Here is a 21,354-nt window from a genome sequence, read left to right as displayed (position 1 = left end):
TCCGCAGTGACCTTACTCCCACAGACGGTCACATTCCAAGGTATGGGGGGTCAGGTGCAGCATATGGGGGGACATGGTTCAACCAACGACACTCATGAGAGCAGGGGGCGTGTGCACAGTTTCTCAGCCGGCTTGCCCATCATCCTTGGATGCAACCCGCCCGGTAGTTGCCTTGTCCTTTCAACCCAGCAGACGGGGGCAGAGAAGGTGAAGGGGAAGCAGCCCCCCACTCTGCCCCACAGCGGTGCAGTGGGAAGCTCCCACGGAGGTCTGGCACCTCCCGTCTCAGTGAGAGAGGTGGGTGCTGATCCCTTCCCGTGAATGTGCTAGTGGGCTGGGAGGGTGCTGTCGCCTTGTGACCTTGACCCCAGGATACTTCTTCATCCCTTCGTTCCGAGGTGGCTTGCCCAATTTTTGGACAGTACTCAGCTTTCCTTCTCTAGTACCACTAGGACATAAAAATACCTATTTAACAAGAGAGTCTACACATGATCCTTGATGCTTGAAGGATCATGCAGACTTGCTACCACTGGGGACAGGTGGGGGACAAGGTGAGGGAGATGGAACCTCGGGGAAGTCAGTCAAAAACAGAGGTGGGGCAGGTAACTTCCAGTTCCCCCTCGGCCCAAGGGGCTGCCAGTTCTAAGAGGGGATGGGGACAAGTTACCAGGTGACCAGACAGAGCGCCAGGTCCTAGGGGCACTGGGAACTGGTGGATGGGAAGTCAGGAAGGCTTCACAGAGGAGGTGCCTTGCATGGGGAGGCCTGTCCAGGAGGGGGGGACCAGGTGGCCACCAAGAGCGCACTGATGTGAGCTGTTGGGGATGGAACAGTGAGAGCTCCTGGCCAGGGTGACCATGAGGTGCCACTTCTGATGGGTGACACGTTGTGTCTTGTACAAAAACAGCCACTTCTTGTGGCCTAATACCCAGTTCCTCACCTTCTAGACCTTGAGCCCATATATTGGCCAGCACATGGCCAATGGCTCTCACCTGGGAGTCTACTTGAAATCCCCACAGTGTCTGAAAAACAGATGCACGCCTGCCACACCAACTAAATCCTGGTGTCTGGAGGTCACCTGGAAAGGACCTCCTGCAGAGGGGCTAGGCTCCTGGTCTCTGCTGTCTGTGATTTTGTGGGACCCCCAGGTCCAGCTCCATGTGTATGGAGGGGTGGACAAGAAGCCGCGTGGGCTCCTGGAGGGGTCAGCGGTTTTGCCCAGAGTCCTTATCTCTCTGTAAGACTCCCGGGGCCAGCCGTTCACCTCTCCTGGTGTGTCGGGGGGACAGATGCCCGCCCCCAGGGGCCTCTGTTAGCGCCAAAGAAGGCAATGCGGTTGAAGTGAGGCGCAAAGCCCCTTCCCGAGCACAAGCCGCGGGATAGGAGGCGCTGGGTGGGGCCCAGACACGCGTGGACACCACCGCACCTATAGTTGTCCCCTGCCAGAAGCATACAGCCCCCTCTCACCTGGGTTTCCAGTCTCTCCACCTCCCCCAGGTGTGTCCCTTCTCCCTGTGTTTCCCACCCCATCCCTGCACCCAGAGCCGCGCCCCCAGCCAGAACTCTGGCCTAACTCTGTGTCTGTATGGCCGGGAGGCGCGGCCCCACGCCACGCGTCCTGGTGTTCGCTCGCGGGGTTAGCAGGACCAGGGCGCCTGGGTCCCCTGCGGCGGCGCCGGGGGTGGGAGGGCGAGCTGCAGGCCCCGGGGTCCCACCGCGAGCTCCTCTAGAGTGGAGGGGTGTCACCCGCTCGGCAGGATGGAGCCCCCCCCCCGCCTCACCCCAGGGCATAGCGCAGGATTCGTGCGTTTCCCGCGCCCCGAGAGACGGCCCCGCGGGCCGCACCGCGCGCCGGCGGGGAAACTAAGGCCCGGGGCGCGGCGGGCGCCGGAGTCACGCCGCCCCGCGGCTCGGCGTTCGGCGGGGCGGGCGCAGCTGGGCTGCCGGAGGACCGCGGCCGGGCGGGCGGGCGGCGCACTGCGCAGGCGCGGCGGCGGGAGGGGACGCGCTCGGGGCGCGCGCGCGGGGCAGCCGGCGCCCCGAGTCTGCCCGCCGCGCCCCGCGCCTCCCGCCCGCGCCCGCCCGCCCCGGCGCCCCGGCCGCCGCCGCATGGCGCTGAGATGGCGGGGGCGCCGCGCGGCCGAGGCGGAGGCGGCGGCGGCGGAGGCGGAGGCGGCGGCGCGGGCGAGCCCGGGGGCGCCGAGCGGGCGGCGGGGCCGGGCGGCCGGCGCGGGCTGCGGCCGTGCGGTGAGGAGTTCGCGTGCCCCGAGCTGGAGGCGCTGTTCCGCGGCTACACGCTGCGGTTGGAGCAGGCGGCCACGCTGAAGGCGCTGGCCGTGCTCAGCGGGCTGGCGGGCGCGCTGGCGCTGGCGGAGCTGCTGGGCGCGCCGGGGCCCGCGGCCGGCCTGGCCAGGGGCTCGCACCCCGCGCACTGCGTGCTTTTCCTGGCGCTGCTCGTGGTCACCAACGTGCGCTCGCTGCAGGCGCCGCAGCTGCAGCAGGTCGGCCAGTTGGCGCTGCTGTTCAGCCTCACCTTCGCGCTGCTCTGCTGCCCCTTCGCGCTCGGCGGGCCCGCGGGCACCCACGCCGGCGCGGCTTCGGGGACGGCGGCCGCCGACCACGGCGTCTGGCAGCTCCTTTTGGTCACCTTCGTGTCCTATGCCCTGCTGCCCGTGCGCAGCCTGCTGGCTGTCGGCTTCGGGCTCGTGGTGGCCGCCTCACACTTGCTGGTCACGGCCACCTTGGTGCCCGCCAAGCGCCCGCGTCTCTGGAGGACGGTAAGTGCCGCTGCGCGCCCTCCGTCGGGTCTGGGATACACATCTGCCTGGGAGGGACCAGGAACACCCGGGGAGCCGGGTGTGAGTCTACGGATTGGGCGGGTGGGGAAACTGAGGCCGCGAGTGTGGGGGGCGTTCAAGGTCACTCGGCGAGCCGAGGACGCGGTGGAGGCTGCTAGGGCCGGACTCTTTTCCAAGTGGCCATCCACAAAACTCTCCTGGGTGTGGGCTGTGGAGAGGGGAGCGTGGAGAGGGCAAGGATTGGCCCAAGGTCAGGCAGCTGGTGAGCGGCCAAGCCCGGCCAGAGCCCTGGCTGGCGCTCTTTGGCTGCACACATCCCAGAAGAGGAACGGAAAGTGGGCGCGGGATGGGCCCCTGGCGGGCAGGGTTCCTGCTGGCTGTGCAGGGCTCTGGGCTCCTCTCCAGTGTGCCTGGACCTCGTGCGGGGCTGGCAGAGTCTCTCTCCCAGCCTGCGGCACCCTGGGGAGGTTGGGAGGGGACTGGGGCTTGGGTCTCCTCCAGCCTCCCTGGCGCCCGTTGTGGACTCGTTTCTGGTCTAGAAAGACAGGTTTGCCAAGGTCGAACAGGGCTCCAGTCCTTGCCGCCGCCGCCCTGCTGGGGTCTGACCAAGGCTGGGAGCATCGAACTTTGCCACTGCCTTCCAGGAGGGCCAGCGAGACGGTAGCGGGGGACAAGGACGTTGCCTGCTCCCACGGGCTTCTCCCCAGCTGGAGACCCAGGAGACTGGAGGCAGTTGTCCTTGCTGTGTGGGGCTCTCCTAGCCTGACCCAGCAGTGAAACCCACCCACCCAGCGGGGCTTGGAGGGCCCAGAAGGAGGGTTTTGTTTCTGCCTTTGGCAGCATTTTGGCAGGAGGATGGGGGAAATCCAAGGTGGTGGGCAAGCCCATCTAGGGAGAGAATGTGGCAGATGGAGGAGGTGGGGGAGATGGGGGAGATGGGGTGAGGAGGGGAGGCTGCATGGAACAAGCTCTGGGAAGAAGAAGGGGATGCGGGAAATCCTACTGTGGCCCGGGGGGACCGAGGGCCCCCCGACGAGGACCCAGGGAGGTGCTCTCAGACAGAGATGTCAGGGATGCCCATGGTCAGAGGGATCATGGATGCACAGGGTAGACACTGGAAGTGTATTTTGGGGCCCAGAGAGGTCAGCATGTGCTGGGGGCTGGGAGGGGAGGAGGAAGGAATGGGGGAAGGGGCCTGGAGGTGGGGAGAAGAGAGGGACAAAATAGGGGGACCGCCAGAAACAGAGGTGAGGCGGAGAAAAGGGAGGAGGGTAGAGGGCTCCCTGCACCCAGGGAGGGGAGGGGGCCTCCGTTCTGGGTGGTTCCCAGCAGGCCCCTGGCTTGTGGCCTTGCCTGTCGTCTGTCCTTAGGAGGTGCTGTTGGACCCTCCCCCCATAACATTCCCTTCTGTTATGTGTTTTGCCCCCATGGTGTGGGGCACCCCCCCAGCCAGACCACCTCCCCACCAGGACCAGAAGGGAGGCCCCGAGGCCAGGTCAGCTCCGGGTGGGGAGGGGAGGTCTGAGATCTGGCGTATGAGGGGTTCGGCTGGTTCAGCGAAAGGCGGTGCTATTGTCTTTTTCCAAAACAATTTTCCAAAACGTTTCCAAAACAATTTTCCAAAACAATTTTGTGTACAGTTTCTGGTCATCCCTTCTAGAGAACTGAGGGAGAGGAAAAGGTCTGTAAAGGTCTTGGGCCCAGGGAGCTCCAGGATAAGATGAGCCCCTGTACTCCCGGGGGGCAGGGAGCCGGTCCTGTAAGCCTGGATTCTTAGGGAGCAGGCGTCTGGCGTTTGCTGCTGCTGGCTCCCTGGGCGACACACAGCCTTCCCGCCCAGGGCCTCAGTTTCCCTACTGCAGAGCTGGCGTGCAGGTGAAAGCCTGTGGGAAAAGCCCTTATTCTGTGTCCTGTCACCTCCAAGTTGCTTTGGCTTCCAGAACGTTCCTGTTCAGATCCACACGTTGCTGCCGGTGGTGGCGCGAGGTGGACAGATGGATGGGGTGGGTGCCGACAAATACCGTGAGGGGCCTGTGTGCTGCCCTGGGGCCGGAGTTTGCCATGGGCCGGGCGGCCGGTGGGGAAGGTGGGAGGCTCACGTATCCAGTGGGGCCTCTGCTGCCCGCTGCCCCACGGCCTCCGGCTGCCCTGCAGTGCAGCCACGTGCCTAGAGCCCCATGTTCCTCGGGAGCTGGTTTGGGGCAGGACGAGAGGTGGAGGCCCAGAAGGACAGGGCGACGGATGAGCGGAGCAGTCTGTGCAGGGCGGTTGTCTTCGCTGGACTTTCTGGGCCGAGTATCTGTGCCGAGGGAGGGAGAGAACTGCTCCTGCTCAGGGCACTGAGGCGGGGGGGTGGTCACAGGGGGTTCGGGGTGTCTCAGAGCCTCTGCCCCTCCACAAGCAGGCTCTGGGAAGTTCCCACAGCCATCCTGCCCTGCCCTGGTAGGCACTTTGGGGACCCTGTGGCACCCAGGCTGGCCCAGGCCGGCAGGCTGAGAGCGCCCAGGAGGTGGGTGACCGCACGGTTGGGATTTAGATGCTGCTCCGCTGCCCTTCCCCGGGAGGCGGCGGGACCTGCTGGCTCACGCCAGGCCCGTGCTGCTGCTGTCAGCCAGGGCACAAGGAGTTTGGGGAGACAGACTCATTCCCCCCAGCCCAGGGCCCAGGAGGGCGTAAATATTGACCAGGCTGGGACCTTCTTCCTGCCCGTTCCCTCCTGCCCACGGTTGTATGTACATGCAAAGCACAGAAACTCATTCTTATTTAACTGAGCAACAAGTCAGAACCGAAGGCATCATGTTGGGGAACCCTTAAAGTCTGCTCAGGGACAGTGGGGTGGCAAGCCAGGCTGGACTGGGCTGGAGACCTGGGGTGGGGTAGGGGGACATGGGGGCGGTGAGGAGGAGGAAAGGGGGAGATGCCACATGTGTTACCCCTGCTCCCCAGTGGTGGCACTGGGGGACTTGAAGAGTACGGCTTGAGGAGGGAGTGACTGTGCTTGGGGACCGGGCACGGAGCGGGGTTGCTGGCAGTGGTAGCAGACAGAATTGTGCATGCGAAGGTCATGGCCTTGGAGTGGTGGAGGGGGGCAGCAGGGTTTGCCTGGAGAGGAGCAGCGGGCTCAGGTGCCCCCAGTGGAGACCCCCGCAGCCCTGCCCCTCACAGCTGTGGGTGTGCGCATCTGCCTGCTCCAGCTTCCTTCCTCCTGGGCGCCTCCCCCCATGGCCCCAAATGCCCACTTCTTGGCCAGGGTGGGGCAAAATTGCTGTATCTTCCTGGGCTCATCCGGGGCCACTGCTGTGGTCAGAATAGCTGCCTGTCAGTGGAAGGGGCATGTATTTCCAACTCCTCCCTCCCCTCTTCTAAGCCCCAGGCAGGAAAACAGAAAGCACCATCGGGCAAGTGGGTGTTGGCAGGAGTCCCTGTGCCCCTCCAGGTCGTCTGAGCTCTGGGGAGAGCTCGCTGCTGGCAGGTGGAGCGATGTCACCGCCCTCAGAGCCCAGGTACACAGATGGCCAGGCCGCTCACAGCCCCCGGGTGTGGATTGTCTGCTTCCCAGGTACACAGGTGGCCAGGCCGCTCACAAGCCCCCGGGTGTGGATTGTCTGCTTCCCGCCTCGGTAGTGCCAACTCCCTGCGCTAGGACTCCTCCTCCTCTGAGTCGCCAACCAGACCTAAGCCCCGCCCCGCCCCGCCGGCCCCGCCCCCGCCCCACCCAACACCCCCTGGCCCCTCCCCCTGCTCCTCTAAGTCGCCCCAGCATTTCCCCTTTCCCCTGGATCTTCCCCCCACAGGCCTTGCCCCTGCTCCCCTTTCTTCCTGGCGGGACCCTTACACAGCAGGACCCCTCCTTCAGCTGGACTCCGCCCCTGCTGGACCCCCTCTCGGGGACCTCCTGCCCTTCCTGCTCTCCACCAGGCGGCCAGGCCCTTTACCCAGGCTGGAGGCTCTTCCCCGCTGGTACCTCCCACGTCCTCCCCCATCTTGGCTGGGTCCTCTGGCTTTGTTTGCTCACCTGCTGGTGCATCCACCTGCCTCTGCTGACCCCGTGCTGCTAGGAGGAGGCTGGAAAGGGGAGGGAGACAGGTGGGACCTCCTGGCTCACCCTGGGGCCCTGTGAAGACGAGGAGGGGGTTTCTCTGCCTTGGTTGGCAGTGACTCCAAAGACAGCCTCTGTGGCCTAGGCTGGACCCCCCTTCCCCAGGCCTCTGGTCGCTGGGCAGGGCTCAGCTCTTTCCACCTTGGGCTTCCTGTCCCTCTGCTATTCCCTGAGCAGCAGGTGGTGGTGGGTGTCCCCTCCAGGCCTCCAGGTCTGTGTCCAGTGGGCACCCTCCTGGGATGCCCGATTCCCACCCCTGCATCTGCAGTTCCCCTCCCCATAACCTGGTCTGTTTCCCTGGAGAGTCGGGTTAGCCTCCCTCTGAGCAGCTGGCCCTAAACTTGAAGTCCCTGGAATGGGTCAGGCCAGGGCAGAGGAATTGGGCTGATGGGAAATGGGATCTGGACATGGGGACACATCCCGGCTTCAGGCGAGGGCTGGCACCTGCTCGGGGCAGAGTCCTGGGGACTGTTGTCTGCTGCCCCCCAGGTGCCCCCCAAGACCCAGGGACTGTGTGTGGGCTGGAATCCGGCCCCACTGGTGGAGCCGGTGGGGGTGTCTTCTCTGGACCATGCTGTGATCCACACTTGGGGGCCAGGCCCCGGGCTAGGGGCTGGGCGCCCTGTGGAAACGAGACCCCCTGCACTCCAGGAATTTACTGTCTGTGGGGACACTGGTGGACACCTGGGACTGCAGTCTGTGCCGGGCCAGGGGGAGTCCGTGTGACCTCCGGAGGTGAGTGAAGGTGATAGGGCAGACAGAGGACTCCGGGTGGCTTCCTGAGGCCGGTGTGCTCCAGCCAAGGCCCTGGACAGAGGAGGGCTGGGGCTCAGCCAGGGAGGTGGGCGTGCAAGAAAGGGCAGGTGCGGGGCACATGGAGTGTTTCCTGTTTCTTTGGAAAATGGCACCGGGCCCTGTAAGCCTTGTCAGCAGATAGGTCTGCTCAGGTTTCTGTCTGGGGGGCCCCTGGGATGCAGTGGGGAGCAGGGGTCCCATGAGTGGGCGTGGGTGCTGCTGCCTGGCTCAGACCGGAGCAGTGTCCTTGGGGAGGTGTCTGCTTGCCACGGTCCCTCCTGCTGTGAGAACTGTCCACCTGCCCTTCCTGGGAGCCGAGGCTTCTTGGGTGATGTCCCTCCTTTTCCTGTGCCCTCTCTGAGGTCGGGAGGGCCAGGGTCAGCTCCCAGGTGGACGGACAATCTGGGCTGTGTTTCTGCAGTCTCCGAGCCCAGAAATGTCCTCATCGAGTCTCCTGACTCCGGTGGGATGGTGGGCTCATGTGGAGGGTCGGTGGAGCCCCTGATTGTGGGACCTTGGGTGGGGTACTTGCCCCATGCCCGTGTTTCTTCTGGGGGCTCCATGGCTTTGTGGGAGCAGGTACCTTTTCAGGCGCCGTCCTGTCCCTTGAGTATGGGGCCAGTGCTTGGCACAAGCCTTTGGTGACCCTTGAGTTTTGTGACTCCCTGAGCCTGTGTTTGGTGTTTGGTCTTGTTCGGAGGTTGGAAGAGACGGCCGGGACTCAGGTGGCGGGCATCCTGTCTGGATGGAGACAGACCCTGGGTCTCCCGGCTACAGGCACCTGGGTCCCACTCAGTAGTGCTGGTCATGGGCGGGCCCTCGTATGGTGCTTGTACACACGTGTGCACATGGACAGACACACGAACTCCCATGTGCACCTACAAACACAGTCGTGCACGCAGGCTTCATGCACACGTCCTCACGCCTGTCCACTTTCACACACAAACACACCCGCTTGCACACCCACAGGCCGTGCTGGTGCACACCGCACGTCAGCCCTGTGTGTTAGCATTATCATGTTCTTGTGTGATGGTATGTGCGTGGGGCCCTCCTGTCCGTGACCTTGGGTGGCATCAGAGACCACCCAGGAAGTGAGCGAGGCTGCGCTTCCTCGGGTGGGGGGGGTTGGGCAAGTGGCCTAGAACATGGGGAGAGTGACAGGGCCAGGCCCTCTGGCCAGCCTGGGTCCCTGCCCCGGAGGCTCCCGTCCTGGGCCCCCCAGCCCCCTGATGCATGGGGGCACACTGTCCCTTATTGCCATGCCTGGGTCTTCCCTGGACCCACCCCTTTTCCCTAGACTCTGGACCCTCTGCTTCTGGGCTGGGGGCGTTAGGATCTGCTTTGATCTTTGGGGTGCTGGGGTCCAGGCTGCCTCTAGACCTCCTGGGAGGAAGGCACGCAGCCGATGAGGGGGGCTTCCTGCTTCCCAGCGCAGTTGGTGCGGGGCCTCTGTGTGTGCACACGCGGGTACGACCGAGCACATGTGTAATGCATATCCACCTTGGTGGCCCATGTATGAGTTTCGTGCACGTGTGTGTAGCCTAGTGTGTGCATGCATGTGTTCACACACACGTGTACATGGGCCTGTGTGGTAGTGTTCTGAGGCCCGAGTCCCACGGAGACCCGTAGGGTCTGGATATATGGGTTTGAGGCTGCTTACTCTCCCCGCGGCATCCAGGACCCACCTTGCCCCCGCCCAGCTTTGTGGTGGGTCTGTGGGCCTAGAGCTTGGGAGCAGGGACGCAGCAGGGCCGTTGGGAGTCTAGGTGTGTGTGGAGTTAGGGGGCCTCCCCTTGGTGGAGGATGGGGCTGGGAGGGGAGCCTCACCAGGTAGGAGCAGCCCACGGTGACCATGTGAGCCGTGCGGCTGCGACAGGCCACGGGGTCCTCACAAGCTGCTGAGGAATCCCAGGGAAGTGACCTGGGTGAGGGAAAGGACGCCCACGGAGGGACCCAGGTGTGGGCGGATTGGACGCTAATGTGGGGGACCAGGTGCAGCGGGACGGGACGCCCATGGGAGGACCCCGGCACTTCTGGCACTCCTCTGCTGCCGGGTGCTGACCTGTCCTCGGGAGGCGCTCCCCGTGCGCAGGCCTCCAGGTGCCTCTGCCCATGCGAACGTGCGCTCTTCAGGGCAGGGGCCTTGTGCCGTGCTGGCATCTGGGTGAGGGAGTCTGCTCTGGAAGGTTCTGCAGCCCTGGCCACAGCGACCCCGCTCCATGGCCTTCTGCGGGGCTCAGTGCGTGCTTCTCCAGGGGTCTTTGCCTGGTTTCCCATGGGAGGGAAGCATTCCCGTGAACGCTTTGCCTTCGGGAGGCGGAGGGATCTGGAATCCTCGCTCGCAGACCCGAGTCCAGCTGTGGAGCCCATTCTGGGATCATCCGTTTGGCCTGAGGGCTTCAAAACATCTCTGATTCTTGTTGTCACAGATCTCCACTTAACAGACATCGCGCATCCCCGTGATCGACGGTGCCCTGGGGGGCCATGGGCGGGGCTCATTTCCAAAGTCCGGTGTGTTCAAGCCTCAGACATGGGCCGTGGAGGGAGAGCCCCTCTGTGGCTAGAACGAGTGGGCGTCCAAAGGTACAGGAGGACGTCGGAGCGTCCCAGGGCTGTGGCCAGGAGGTTGGGGACACAGAGGCCCAGCAGTCCCGTGGTGTGGACGGGCCATGCCTGAGCAGGCGGTGAGCTGGGACTGGGGTGCCAGAAGGCCCTCACACCAGGAGCCGCACTGGTAAAGCCATCAGGGGTCACAGAGGAGATGCCACTGTGATCTCGCTGTGCGCCCCCCCCCCCCCCCCCCCGCCCCGGGAATCTGCCTTTGGGTGTGGCAGCCACAGCCCAGATGGTCCTCAGCTTCAGGGGGTGGGACCCAGGGCAGGAGTTCACGAGAGCCCATTGGAATCTTTTTTTTTTTTTTAAAGAGGCGGTTCTTTCTTTCTTTCTTTCTTTTTTTTTTTTTTAAGATTTTATTTATTTATTTGACAGAGAGAGACAGCAAGAGAGGGAACACAAGCAGGGCAGTGGGAGAGGGTGCTGAGCAGAGAGCCCGATGTGGGGCTCGATCCTGGGACCCTGGGATCATGACCTGAGCTGAAGGCAGAGGCTTTAACTCACTGAGCCACCCAGGTGTCCCTTGTTTTGTTTTTATTATGGAAACTTCCAACACATGCCCCAGTAGAGTAGCAAGGTTAACAGAGCGGTTTCCTGGGGGTGGGTGGCAGCGTGGACACCTGTCCGAGTCCTTCCCCCCCTTCCTGAGGATGTGAATCTCAGGACACTTTTATTAGTTGGGCCACAGAGACACTCCCAAGCAATGTGAGCTTAGAAACACACTCTGAGCGATGTGGGACAGCTGGCTGGGAGCACGGGGAGGCAGGACCCCATGGAGTCCCTCCGCGAGCAGCGGGGTGAGAGGGACCCCACCGACCAGATGCACGAGACCTTGCGTGGCAGGGAGCCGTGTGTTGATTTAATAAATGGGATGCTCTGTGTGAGGTGGGGGCCCTGCAGTGCGGGCGGAGCTCCCCCCTTTTTGTCCTGGGTACGAGCTGCCCCGAGTGAGGTTGAGCCCACCTGCCTGCCTGTGCTGCCCGCAGGAGAGGCTGTCCCCCTGTGCTGGGCAGTGGTGGGCGGCAGCTTGAAACTGGAGTGAGTTCAGGGGAGAGGTTTGAGCGCTAACTGGGGGGGATTTTGGGGCATGGAGGGGAAGGCACCCGTCCCTGCACCCCGAGAGGCTGCTGGAGAAGACATGTCTCCTGCGTGAGCTCAGAGAGGCTGGGGTGGGGGGCCGGGGAGGCCTGGCAGGGACGCCGGACGATGAAGTGCAGGCCAGTGTTCAGAATTCCTCGTGTGCACGAGTGCTCATGTGACCGGGGCTCCCAGCCATGCCGGAGAACTTGGCCAGGAGCTGGCATCTGACCCCGGCTCTGGTGTGGGGGCGGCAGGTGAGGGCTCCGGAGGGCAGCTCCGTGCGCTCCTGAGTGATGGCAGAGGCTCTGCTCTGCTGGCCGACCGAGGGGGTGTGAAGGACAGGGTCGCGGGTGCACCTGCCTGGATTGCTGCCCCGCACCCTGAGAGTGATGAAGCAGCATAAAGTGCTAGGAGTACCGTGGAAAGATCGCGGGTGCGGGGCACACTCTGGGCTGCTGTGTCCTGCGGCGATCGAAGCCGGGCTTCTGGTGCCATCCCTGATGGGTAGCGCAGGTGCCCCGGAAGCCCCAGCCAGGCTGCTTGGGGCAGGAACCCCAGACACAAAGCAAGGTGGTCTCCTGCTTTCCCACCTTGGCCTTCAGGTGGTGGCCCTTAACCTCTTGGCCGGGTCTAGCTCTGGGGTTATGGTGGGAGTGGAATAATTTCCATGTGCCAGACCCAGTCCTATTCAGTTTTCATCTCCCTCGGGCTCTACTCAGAGCTCATGTCTTCCGACATGGCCATTGTCTACGTGGAAGGGATCTGCCTGCCACGGTGGACGTCGGGAGAGTTCATGGTGGTCCGTGACCGGGGCCCCAGGCACACGTCAGCTTCTCCCATCTCTGCACTGGCTCTCCCGACCATCTGAGGGACCGAGGTGCCCACTGCGGGGTGGGGCTGGGCTGCTCACCTGAGGGCAGAGGGCTGATGAGCCCGTTTGGCCATGCACACCTGTCTCCAGCTGATCCCATCCTTTCCCCCGCAGTGCCTGTCTCCCTGGCAGTCTGCCCAGGTCCACAAGGCAGGGGTCTACTTTGATTCATTCCTGCCCCTCCTGGCAACACAGGAGGGACCCTGAGCAGCTAGCCCTGCTGCACGTGGCCCCTGCAGCCCATGTGCCCCGCTGACGATCCAAGGCTGTGCCTCTCGGTCAGCATGCAGCGGAGCTGACGGGAGCAGGACTTCCTGCTGAGGCAGCGGAAGACCACGCTTTCCAGTCCCGTGGTCCCCGTGCTCTGCAGTCAGGTGGGAGGAGGACAAAAGACGCTGAAATGCTGTGGGCTGCTTTTCCTGCCACAAGCAGGCACCCTGGTTGACAGTTTCTAGAGGTTTGTTCATTCACAGTGATGCTGGTTCCCTGACCAGAGTCTGCTTGCCCATGAGCCACGGCCATTACTGCTTCAGACATGTCCTTGGTAGTTCCCAGAGGGGTCACTGTGATGCCTGCAGAGCAAGCGGGCCTGAACAGCCTGGGGCACACAGAGGCCTGAAGCCCAGCTCATGTTTTCTTTGAGTGGGTGGTTGAATGGGAGTATGTACGTATCGATGGATGGATGGATGGGTGCATGGGTGGATGGGCGGTGGGTAGATGGATGCATGGATGGATAGGTTGGTGCACGGATGGATGGATGGGTGCGTGGGGATGGATGGATGATTTAGATAGATGGATGGATGGATGGATGGATGGATAGATGATGCATGGATGGATGATAGAATGGATGGGTGGATGCATGGATGGATGGATAGATGGATGCATGGATGGATGATAGAATGGATGGATGGATGATGGTGCATTGATGGTTGATAGAATCGATGGATGGATGGATGGATAGATAGATGGATGGATGATGGGTGCATGGATGGATGATAGAATGGATGGATGGATGATGGGTGCATGGATGGATGATAGAATGGATGGATGGATGGATGGATGGATCGATAGATGGATGCATGGATGGATGGATAGATGGATGCATGGATGGATGATAGAATGGATGGATGGATGATGGGTGCATGGATGGATGATAGAATGGATGGATGGATGGATGGATGGATAGGTAGGTGGGTGGATGGATGGATGACTTGGATAGATGGGTGGTTAGATGAGTGGTTGGAAGTCTAGATGGATGATATGGATGGATAGTTGCATGGATGGGACAGATGGATGGATGGATGGAAGGAAGGATGATGTGGATAGGTGGGTGCATGGATAGATGGATGGGTGGGTGGGTGGGAGGAGGACGGATGGGCAGGTGGGTGGGTGGATGCTTGGGTGTGTGGAGCTCTTCCTGGGGTGTCCTTCACAGCCCATCTAGGAAGGGTGGGAGTGCAAGCAAAATTGAGAGTCTTCCCTGTTGCGTAGGCCTGCAGGGGGGCCGAGAGGGAGGGCCTGGGAAGGACAAGGACCTGCCCCCTCCCCCAGTGCTGATTACTGATCCCAGGGCAGTGAGATCTGGTCCACACATGCACGTGTCTGCGTGCCATGTCCCCATGCCACCGGTGGCTCCCCCCAGGCTCAGCCTGCTCAAGAAGGCATGTCACTTCCCATGTCAGGCTGCACCGAGGACTTGCCTCTGTGTGCCTCTGAGGGTCATGGGAAAGCTGGGGTCACTGTCCACCCTTCTGACCCCAGATGTGGGGACTGGAAAATATCTCGCAGGGTCCCATCCAGACAGCCCGGAGCAGGTGGCAGTGCAGATCTCCCCTTATCAGCAGCATGGCCGAGACTGACCCCTCACTACCCGTGTCCCCTTAGTTATTCATTCAACAAACATCAGGGTGCCAGGTTCACGAGAGGCTCCATCCTAGGCTTGGGGGTCTGTCAGCAGGCCCGACAGGCCAAGACCCTCTCAAGGGGCAGAAAGGGGGCTGGGAAGGTGGTAGGTGAGTGAACCTTCGTGTGTTGAAAGCTGGTAACAGCTGTTGCAAACAACAGAAGGAAGGAGTACAGAGCTGGCTCCCGGGAAGCGCTGTGATACACAAGGGCTCAGAGTCTACTGCTCTGAGAAGGTCACGTCTGAGCTGAGCCCCTGGAGTCTGGGCATGAACCAGCATGGTGGGAAGAGGGCCCCTGCCCAGGGAGAGGCTCTGAGCAAGGCAGACCAGGCCAGGAGCACATGAGGAGGACAGGAGGGCTAGGGCCCACGGTGCTAGAAGCCAGGTGTGTGGGACAGGTGCATGGAGGCCAGGTGTGTGGGGCGGGTACATGGAGACCAGGTGTTTGGGGGCAGGTACATGGAGGCCATGTGTGTGGTGCAGGTGCATGGAGGTCAGGTGTGTGGGGCGGGAGCATGGGGGCCAGGTGTGTGGGGCTGCAGTGTGTACACTGGTCCCTTTGGCCTGGGGCTGGCCCCACTTAAGCACTGGTGTGTCTGTGGAGTGGATGCTGGTGGGAGTGGCAAGGACCAGTTCTTGGCCCGAAACCAAGGGGTCATGTGGCTACATGCCATGGACTCTGGAGGTGCTGGCTGGGGCTGTGCTTCCTGGGACCTCCTCTCCTCCCACACTTCTCGCCAGAGGAGTGCTGAGCAACCAAGGCAGGAGCGCAGTGTGTGAAGGCCGAAGAGGGGCCTGGTGTTCCTGGGGGCAGCATCCCAGGGTGTGACCTGGTGTCCTGAGTCAGGTGTGGGGTCAAGAGCAGTGCGGGTCGTAGCCCTTACGTGGCTGGAGAGCAATGAGGAGGGGCTGGGCCTGGCAGCCCTGAGACCTCCAGAGTTAACAGCTGGAACAGGTGGGGGTCCAAGGGGGTCTAGGTTTCCTCAGAGAGGAGGGAGTCTGGTAAGGGATGAGGGGTGTCTTAGGGCGTGGACCTCCAAAGGCCGAGCTTGGGTCCCCCGTGGCCTGTTTTGCCCGTGGCAGTCTGTTTGGCTGCCAGTGTGAACCCACACCACATCCGGGCCACACCTGCCAGCAGGTGACTCTGGGCACGGTTCTCTGTGTTGTTACCCTCATCATGGCCAGTGGTGAAACCTCTCTGTGGCCCATTGCACTGCCTGATCACGGGGGTAGGGGTGAGTGAAGGAGGAAGGGGAGGGCAGATGGGCAGCAGGCACTCAGCGACCAGCCACTGGGCCTCAGTTTCCCTGGGTGGATCATCATGGTGGGAGGAAGGGGAAGAAGTGATACAGGTGTGCGTAGAGAAGTGACCCTGTCTGCCCTCACTCTCCTGGCCACTTCTCCCTTGACCCCACGGTCTGCCCAGTGGCCTGTGTCCTATCTCTGCCCCACCTCCCTGGGGACACCACATTTCCGCACTCGCACTCCTGGCGGGCTGAGGACTTCCTCTCGGAAAAGCCCTGTTTGCTGGCCGGGGAGGCAGGGCTGGTGGCGTCTGGCCCCGTGCGGTGCTGTCCACGGTGCTGACCCCTCCGTGTGGAGGCTGGGGGCGCCGGGTCGGGAGGGCGTCTCAGGACGGTTGGTGCTGGGTGCCAGGGGGTGTCCTGTGTCTCTCTGGTTCCCTTGCCTTCCAAAGGTTCCTTCGAGGCCAGGCGGGGGCATGCAGAGCCAGACCAATCACGTGTCGACCGGGAAGAGCCATGTGCTCTGTGCGGTGACGCAGGACTGTTTTGATGTTTGGAAAAGTGCCTGTGACGGTGCTTGTGGGCGTCTTAACCACGTGCAGTGTGCGTTTAAATATTGACTCTGCAGAGCTGCCCTCCATCCTTCCATGCGCTCCGGGCGTCCTGCCGCCTGCGACAAGCGGCTTCGTGAATAGTGTGCACCGATGACCCATCCGCAGACAGAGCCGATGGCCTGAGGGGACACTGGGACATGGCATGGGCCCCGGGACGGCCACGCCGGCCCCCTGCCCCCACCACCCTGGGCCTACTGAGGGGCTAGTACAGGCACCGCAGAAGCAGGTCCCCCCAGCCTGGCACCTGCTTCAGGTGAGGAGTGCTCTCACGAGGGTGGAACAGCGGGTTTAGAGGGACACAGGAGGGTGGCTGGGTCACACGGAGACGGTCAGGTCATAGGGAGGGGAGCTGGTCACATGGGGGAGATGGGCTCACTGTGGTTATAGGACTCGGGCAACTCCTGGAGCCTCACAGGGGCAGCAGTTTTCCGACTTGTGCGGTGTGGGCCAGACACTGTCCTGGTGGTACGTTCCTGCGTCCTTTGAGACCTGAACTCAGCAGGCATATGTGAGCCTGGGGTTCCCGGCGTGCTGGCAGACTGTTCTGTGTTTGGGGGGAGGATAGTTCTGTGCGATGCCCTGGGGATTCGTGTCCCTGGCTTTCTCCTGTCCTTGTCACCTTTTTGAACAGCTCTGCTGTTTGCAGCCGCGACCCTGTGTGTCCCTCCCGAGGGACATGTCACCCAGGCTGTCACAATCCCCAGTCCTCCGTGCCAGTCTGCCTCCTGAGTCTGTGTCCCCCGCCTGCTCCCGGCTCCAGCCTCTGGCCTCACCAGGTGCTGCAGTTTCTCCGTCCACGCGGCCTTGTGGTCTGCCTTCCCTTGTCCTGCTGCTTGTCCTGGGCAGGCCTCTCTGGCCAGAGACCGCTGCCCACCTGTTTCTGTGTTTGTTTTGTCCCACATAATCGTGTGCAAGTCACAGTGCCCGGTGGAGAGCAGCAGGGACACCCAGACCCTGAAGGAAGTGTGTACGTCCCATCAGATGTCGAAATCCGTGCTCTTCACGGAGACTGAGGGCAGTGGCTTGTGCGATGCTCATACACATAGCAGCCCCTTGGGGAAGTGGGTGTGGAGCCTGGGTCAGTGCCATGGCCCGAGACTGGTGGGACAGACCCCAGAGGATGCTGGGTGGGGATGTGAGGTCTGATCTTCCCTGGGTCTGCCACGACCTGCGGCGTGGCCGTCGTGGGCTTCCGGGTGGTCTGCACTGGCCGAGTTAAGGTTGCTGGAAGCCGACATCCTGCTGGGCCGTCTTCCTGGTCCAGCAGGTTTGGGCCGAGCAGGAGGCTCCGGACGCTAGGTTCCCTGGACGGTCAATCATCCCGACGGCTCCCTTCATGCTCCCGTGTGATGTGGTCCTTTCTTTCACTTTCGATCTGCTTCCCTACACTTCCCCACTTGTGAGCATCGGATCTCTCCTGGTGTCATGTTTTCTCCAATGCTGTCCTGGGGCGGCTGTCACGTGCAGCCCAGCCCAGCGGCCTGAGCGGCAGACGTCTGTCCCTCGCAGGCCTGGAGGCTGGACGTGTGGAATCCCAGAGTGTCCTCTCTGGGTCCTCCCAGGCTCGTTCCTGCATACACGGCTGTGTTCTGGTCCCTTTGTGTTAGGAGGACATCAGTCACACGGGCCTCCCCATTGACCTTGTTTTAACATAATGACCCCTTGGAAGACCTTATGTCCAAATGCAGCCACACTCTGGGGTGCAGGGGGGACGCTCCCCACGTACTCTTCCGCTCTGGGACTGCAGGAAGCGGCCATGCACGGTGGGACCCACCGGCATACCCGCCACCTAGGCTGCACGGTCGTCACACGGGAGGCTCGGTGGAGGGTGTGGGAGCCGCTGCCTAGCTAGCGCCCCACGTGTACGGTGCTCTTGTTCTCTTCCAGCTCGGTGCCAACGCCCTGCTCTTCCTCAGTGTGAACATGTACGGGGTGTTTGTGCGGGTCCTGGCCGAACGCTCCCAAAGGAAAGCCTTCCTGCAGGCCCGGAACTGCATCGAGGACCGGCTTAGGCTGGAGGATGAGAACGAGAAGCAGGTCAGTGCGGCGGGGCTGCTGGCTGCAGGGATGCTGGGTGTCGGGAGCGTGGGGAGGGGAGAAGGGATGGGGGAGGGAACACGGGGGGGGCATGGGATGGGGGGAGGTGCATGGGGGGTAAGCAGGGAGTAGGGAGCACGGGTCAGGGAGGGGGGGAGTGGGGAGCTCGGGGTGGGAAGCACAGGGTGGGGAGAGGGGCACGGGCTGGGGCATGAACCTGGGGGCACGGGGCTGGGTGGGGGGCGTGGAGGGTAGTGCGGGCCTGGGGTGCAGGGCAGGGAGGGGTTAGTGCGGGTCTGGAGTGCGGGGCAGGGAGCACAGTGTGGGAGCACAGAACACAGGGAGAGGATGGTTCGGGCTTTGGGCCCAGGCTGGCCCCCTTGGCGAGTCCGAGGAGACCGGGCAGCTGCAGTGGGGGCCCCTAGATGTGGAGATGGAGGGTCTGCCATCCTGTGAGGCCCCCCCAGCCTCAGTTTCCCCATGGGTGAGACAGATGTGCTCAGGTGACGCTGTAGGACTAGGAGGTCAGAGAGCACTGCAGAGCTCGCTGTGGGGGTTGTTGCCCCAGGGCGGGAAGAGCTGTTTGAGAGTAGGGACTTGGGGGGTGTTCTGCTTGTGGGGGCGGGTGTTGGGGTGGGATTCTATGGGAATCAGCTTCTGCAGAGCTGAGAGGTTGGGGTGATGAGGCAGGTCCTGGCTGGCCCTGGCGCAGGTGTGCCGAGCCCTGACCTGCTGGCCACAGTGACCCACCGGGAAGCAAAGCCTGCAGTGACCCTGAGGGTATCTCTGTGCTTGTGGTCGTCGTGGCAACCCTGCAGCAGCAGCTGGGCCGTTAAGCTGGGGCACACCTGCCTGGCTCCTACCATAGCCTTGCTGGGGCAGCAGGACCACCCCCAGTCGAAAGGATGAGCAGGACCACCCCCCACCGCCCAGAGCCACTGTCAGCCGTGTGTCCCCAGACTTGTCCATGTCAGCAGTGTCTCCTGGTCCGCTGCTGTCCTGGGCCCTAAGGATGGTCTGGGAACTCCAGTCAAGGCCCATGACCGGGGGAGGGGGTTTCCTGGTTCTGCTTTATCGGAGTGTCGGTGGCCGAGCCTTGTGTCTGTGGGGGTGGCAGATGGGCTTGCTGGGTATGCACAAGCCCGCTGGGCTGCAGGTGCCGGGTGTGGAGTATGGGCTGCATGTTTAAATGCACACACGTGTGTTTATTTATAGACACTGTAACAATACCTAGTGTTGACAGCAAGGGTGTGTGATGGTGAGAAGCACACGGTGTGTGTGTGTGTTCGGAGCGTGTGTGTATCAGTGGATGGACTTGACTGTGGGAGTTACATATTTGTGTGTACGTGTATGTGCACACGTGTGATGTTCATGCATGTGCTTGTGTTGTTGCACACATGCGGATCTGTGTGCATTTGCATGTGCCTGTACGTGTGTGTGTGTGTGGCATGGGTGCAGATATACGTGTCTGTGTGTTCGCATCCACACGTGTGGGTTTGCATTCATGTAGACTCTGGTTGCCGAGGTGTCTGTACACGTGTGTGTGCACGCGTGCGGATATGGGATCTCTGTGTGTGCATGTGTGTGCACATGTGTGTAAATATGTGCAAGGCACATACACATATGTGTTATGTGGCATTGATATAAGTGTGTGCACGTGTGTACATGCACATGTGCAGGTGTGTGTGGATGTGTGTGCGTATAAACGTGGACATGTGCATATGTGGGTGTGTGCACATAACTGTGCATAAGTGTGTGGAAGTGTGCACATACGTGTGTTGCTGTGTGTCTAACTGTGTGTCTGTGTGCATGCATGCACACACGTGTGTGTGGTTGTGAGTCCTTGGGGGCTGTGCCCCGAGCATTTCTGCTGCCGGCGTCACTCCCACCGATGGAGAGGCTCTTTACCGGTTTGGAGACGCTCGACTGTGGTGGTGTCATCCCCCCTTCAGCGCCTCCCCGACGTCCTGGAAGAAGCCCCATTTGGGGCCACCCCTGTGTGTTTCTGAATCTCCCTTTGCTGTCCCTCCTGGCTTCTGTCTCCTGTGCGCTTCCTTTCCAGTGTCTTTCCTTGCTGGGTGTGTGTCTGTTTTCATCTCTTCTCTTACGTGGGCTGCCTGTCCCCCAGACTGCGTAAGGTTCCGGCCCTAACGTGTCTCCCGGGGCTGTGTGTACCTCCGAACTTGGGCTTGGCAGCGTCCGATGCCCCGGCAATGGCTGCAGTGTGGACCACGCCTGCGTGCATGGACTCCCAGCCAGTGCGCTGCACACACCCCAGCCCTGGGAGCCAGCCGTCACGTGCGCTCCTGCGTCACAGGGCGGCGGTGTGGGCCCAGCACGCGTGCTCTGCGTGCGCCGTTGCACGCGGATTCTGAGCAGCTCCGCCCAGCAGAGCGCCCGGTCGCGTGGGGGCTCTGGGCTGCAGTTCTTATGCGGGAAGTCTGCTCCGCGGTGAGCGTCCCCCAGTCCCGCCAGTCCGGGCAGTGCTCCGTGTCCTCCAGGTTTGGTCATTGAGCATCTTTTCCCACATTGTCATCACGCTGGCGTCCGGATAATGGTATTTTCGGCCTTTTCCACCGATGGACCCACCGGTGCTTCAGCTATAGCTCGAGGCGGCTGCTCCGTCTTCTGTGTGTGCGTGCGTGTGACTGTGCTCTTGGCTGCGACATTTAGCCCCACGTGTTAGAAATGTTATCCGCACGAGCATTGTGGCTCACGGAGGCTGGGCGTACTCTCGGTTATGTTGCTGAGGGAGCAAATAGGATGTCGCTCCTTTCCCTGGGCCTGGGGGCTATTTTCCAAATCACACCTGCTCTGTTTTATCTCTGCGTTACCCCCGATGGCGCCCGCCAGTCCAGGGGTGGGGAGCGGACGCAGGCCCCATGGTCGGGTTCTGGGGCGCGGACTGGCGATGCCCGCCCCACACTGCTAGGACAGCGCCTCCTGGCCGCTGGGTCACGCAGACGGCTGCTTGTCCGCGTGTGCTTTTGTGCTTCTCCGTGGCGCGTGCGTTTGCATCCCTCCCGGTCTGTTCTCTCGCTGTCCCCGTGGCTGCGAACGAGCCACTCACTGTGGAGAGGCTGGGCTTCTTCAGGAGGGATCCCTGTGTCCCCAGCTCTGTTTCTGTGGCCTCGCTTTGCTGTGTGTAAGAATGCACTTGTTCCTAGTTCCAGACCTATCTATTATTTCTCTTGGTGGTTTCATCGGGTGCTTTGGGAACAGGAGGGTGAGTACTGATGGGTCCCTTCCGCGTGTCCCTGGCCTTCTCAAGATTGGGTGAGTCAGGACCGTGACCTGCA

General features: G+C 62.2%; 1 protein-coding gene across 1 annotated transcript in view; it reads left to right on the top strand.

Annotated features, from left to right (window-relative positions):
- The first annotated feature begins 2,120 nt into the window (after positions 1-2,120).
- Positions 2,121-21,354, top strand: part of ADCY1 (adenylate cyclase 1) — a 90,409-nt gene continuing 71,175 nt past the window's right edge. Inside the window, exons 1-2 of the mRNA XM_044245717.1 lie at positions 2,121-2,777; positions 17,906-18,055. Coding sequence (XP_044101652.1) covers positions 2,121-2,777; positions 17,906-18,055 — 807 coding nt within the window. The remainder of the gene's footprint in view (positions 2,778-17,905; positions 18,056-21,354) is intronic.

The sequence above is a fragment of the Neovison vison genome, chromosome 4 (genome assembly GCF_020171115.1).
Source record: "Neovison vison isolate M4711 chromosome 4, ASM_NN_V1, whole genome shotgun sequence".
In the NCBI taxonomy this organism is placed as follows: domain Eukaryota; kingdom Metazoa; phylum Chordata; class Mammalia; order Carnivora; family Mustelidae; genus Neogale; species Neogale vison.
The sequence above is the reverse complement of the archived record's forward strand: the minus strand, read 5'-3'. Positions and strand labels throughout refer to the sequence as shown.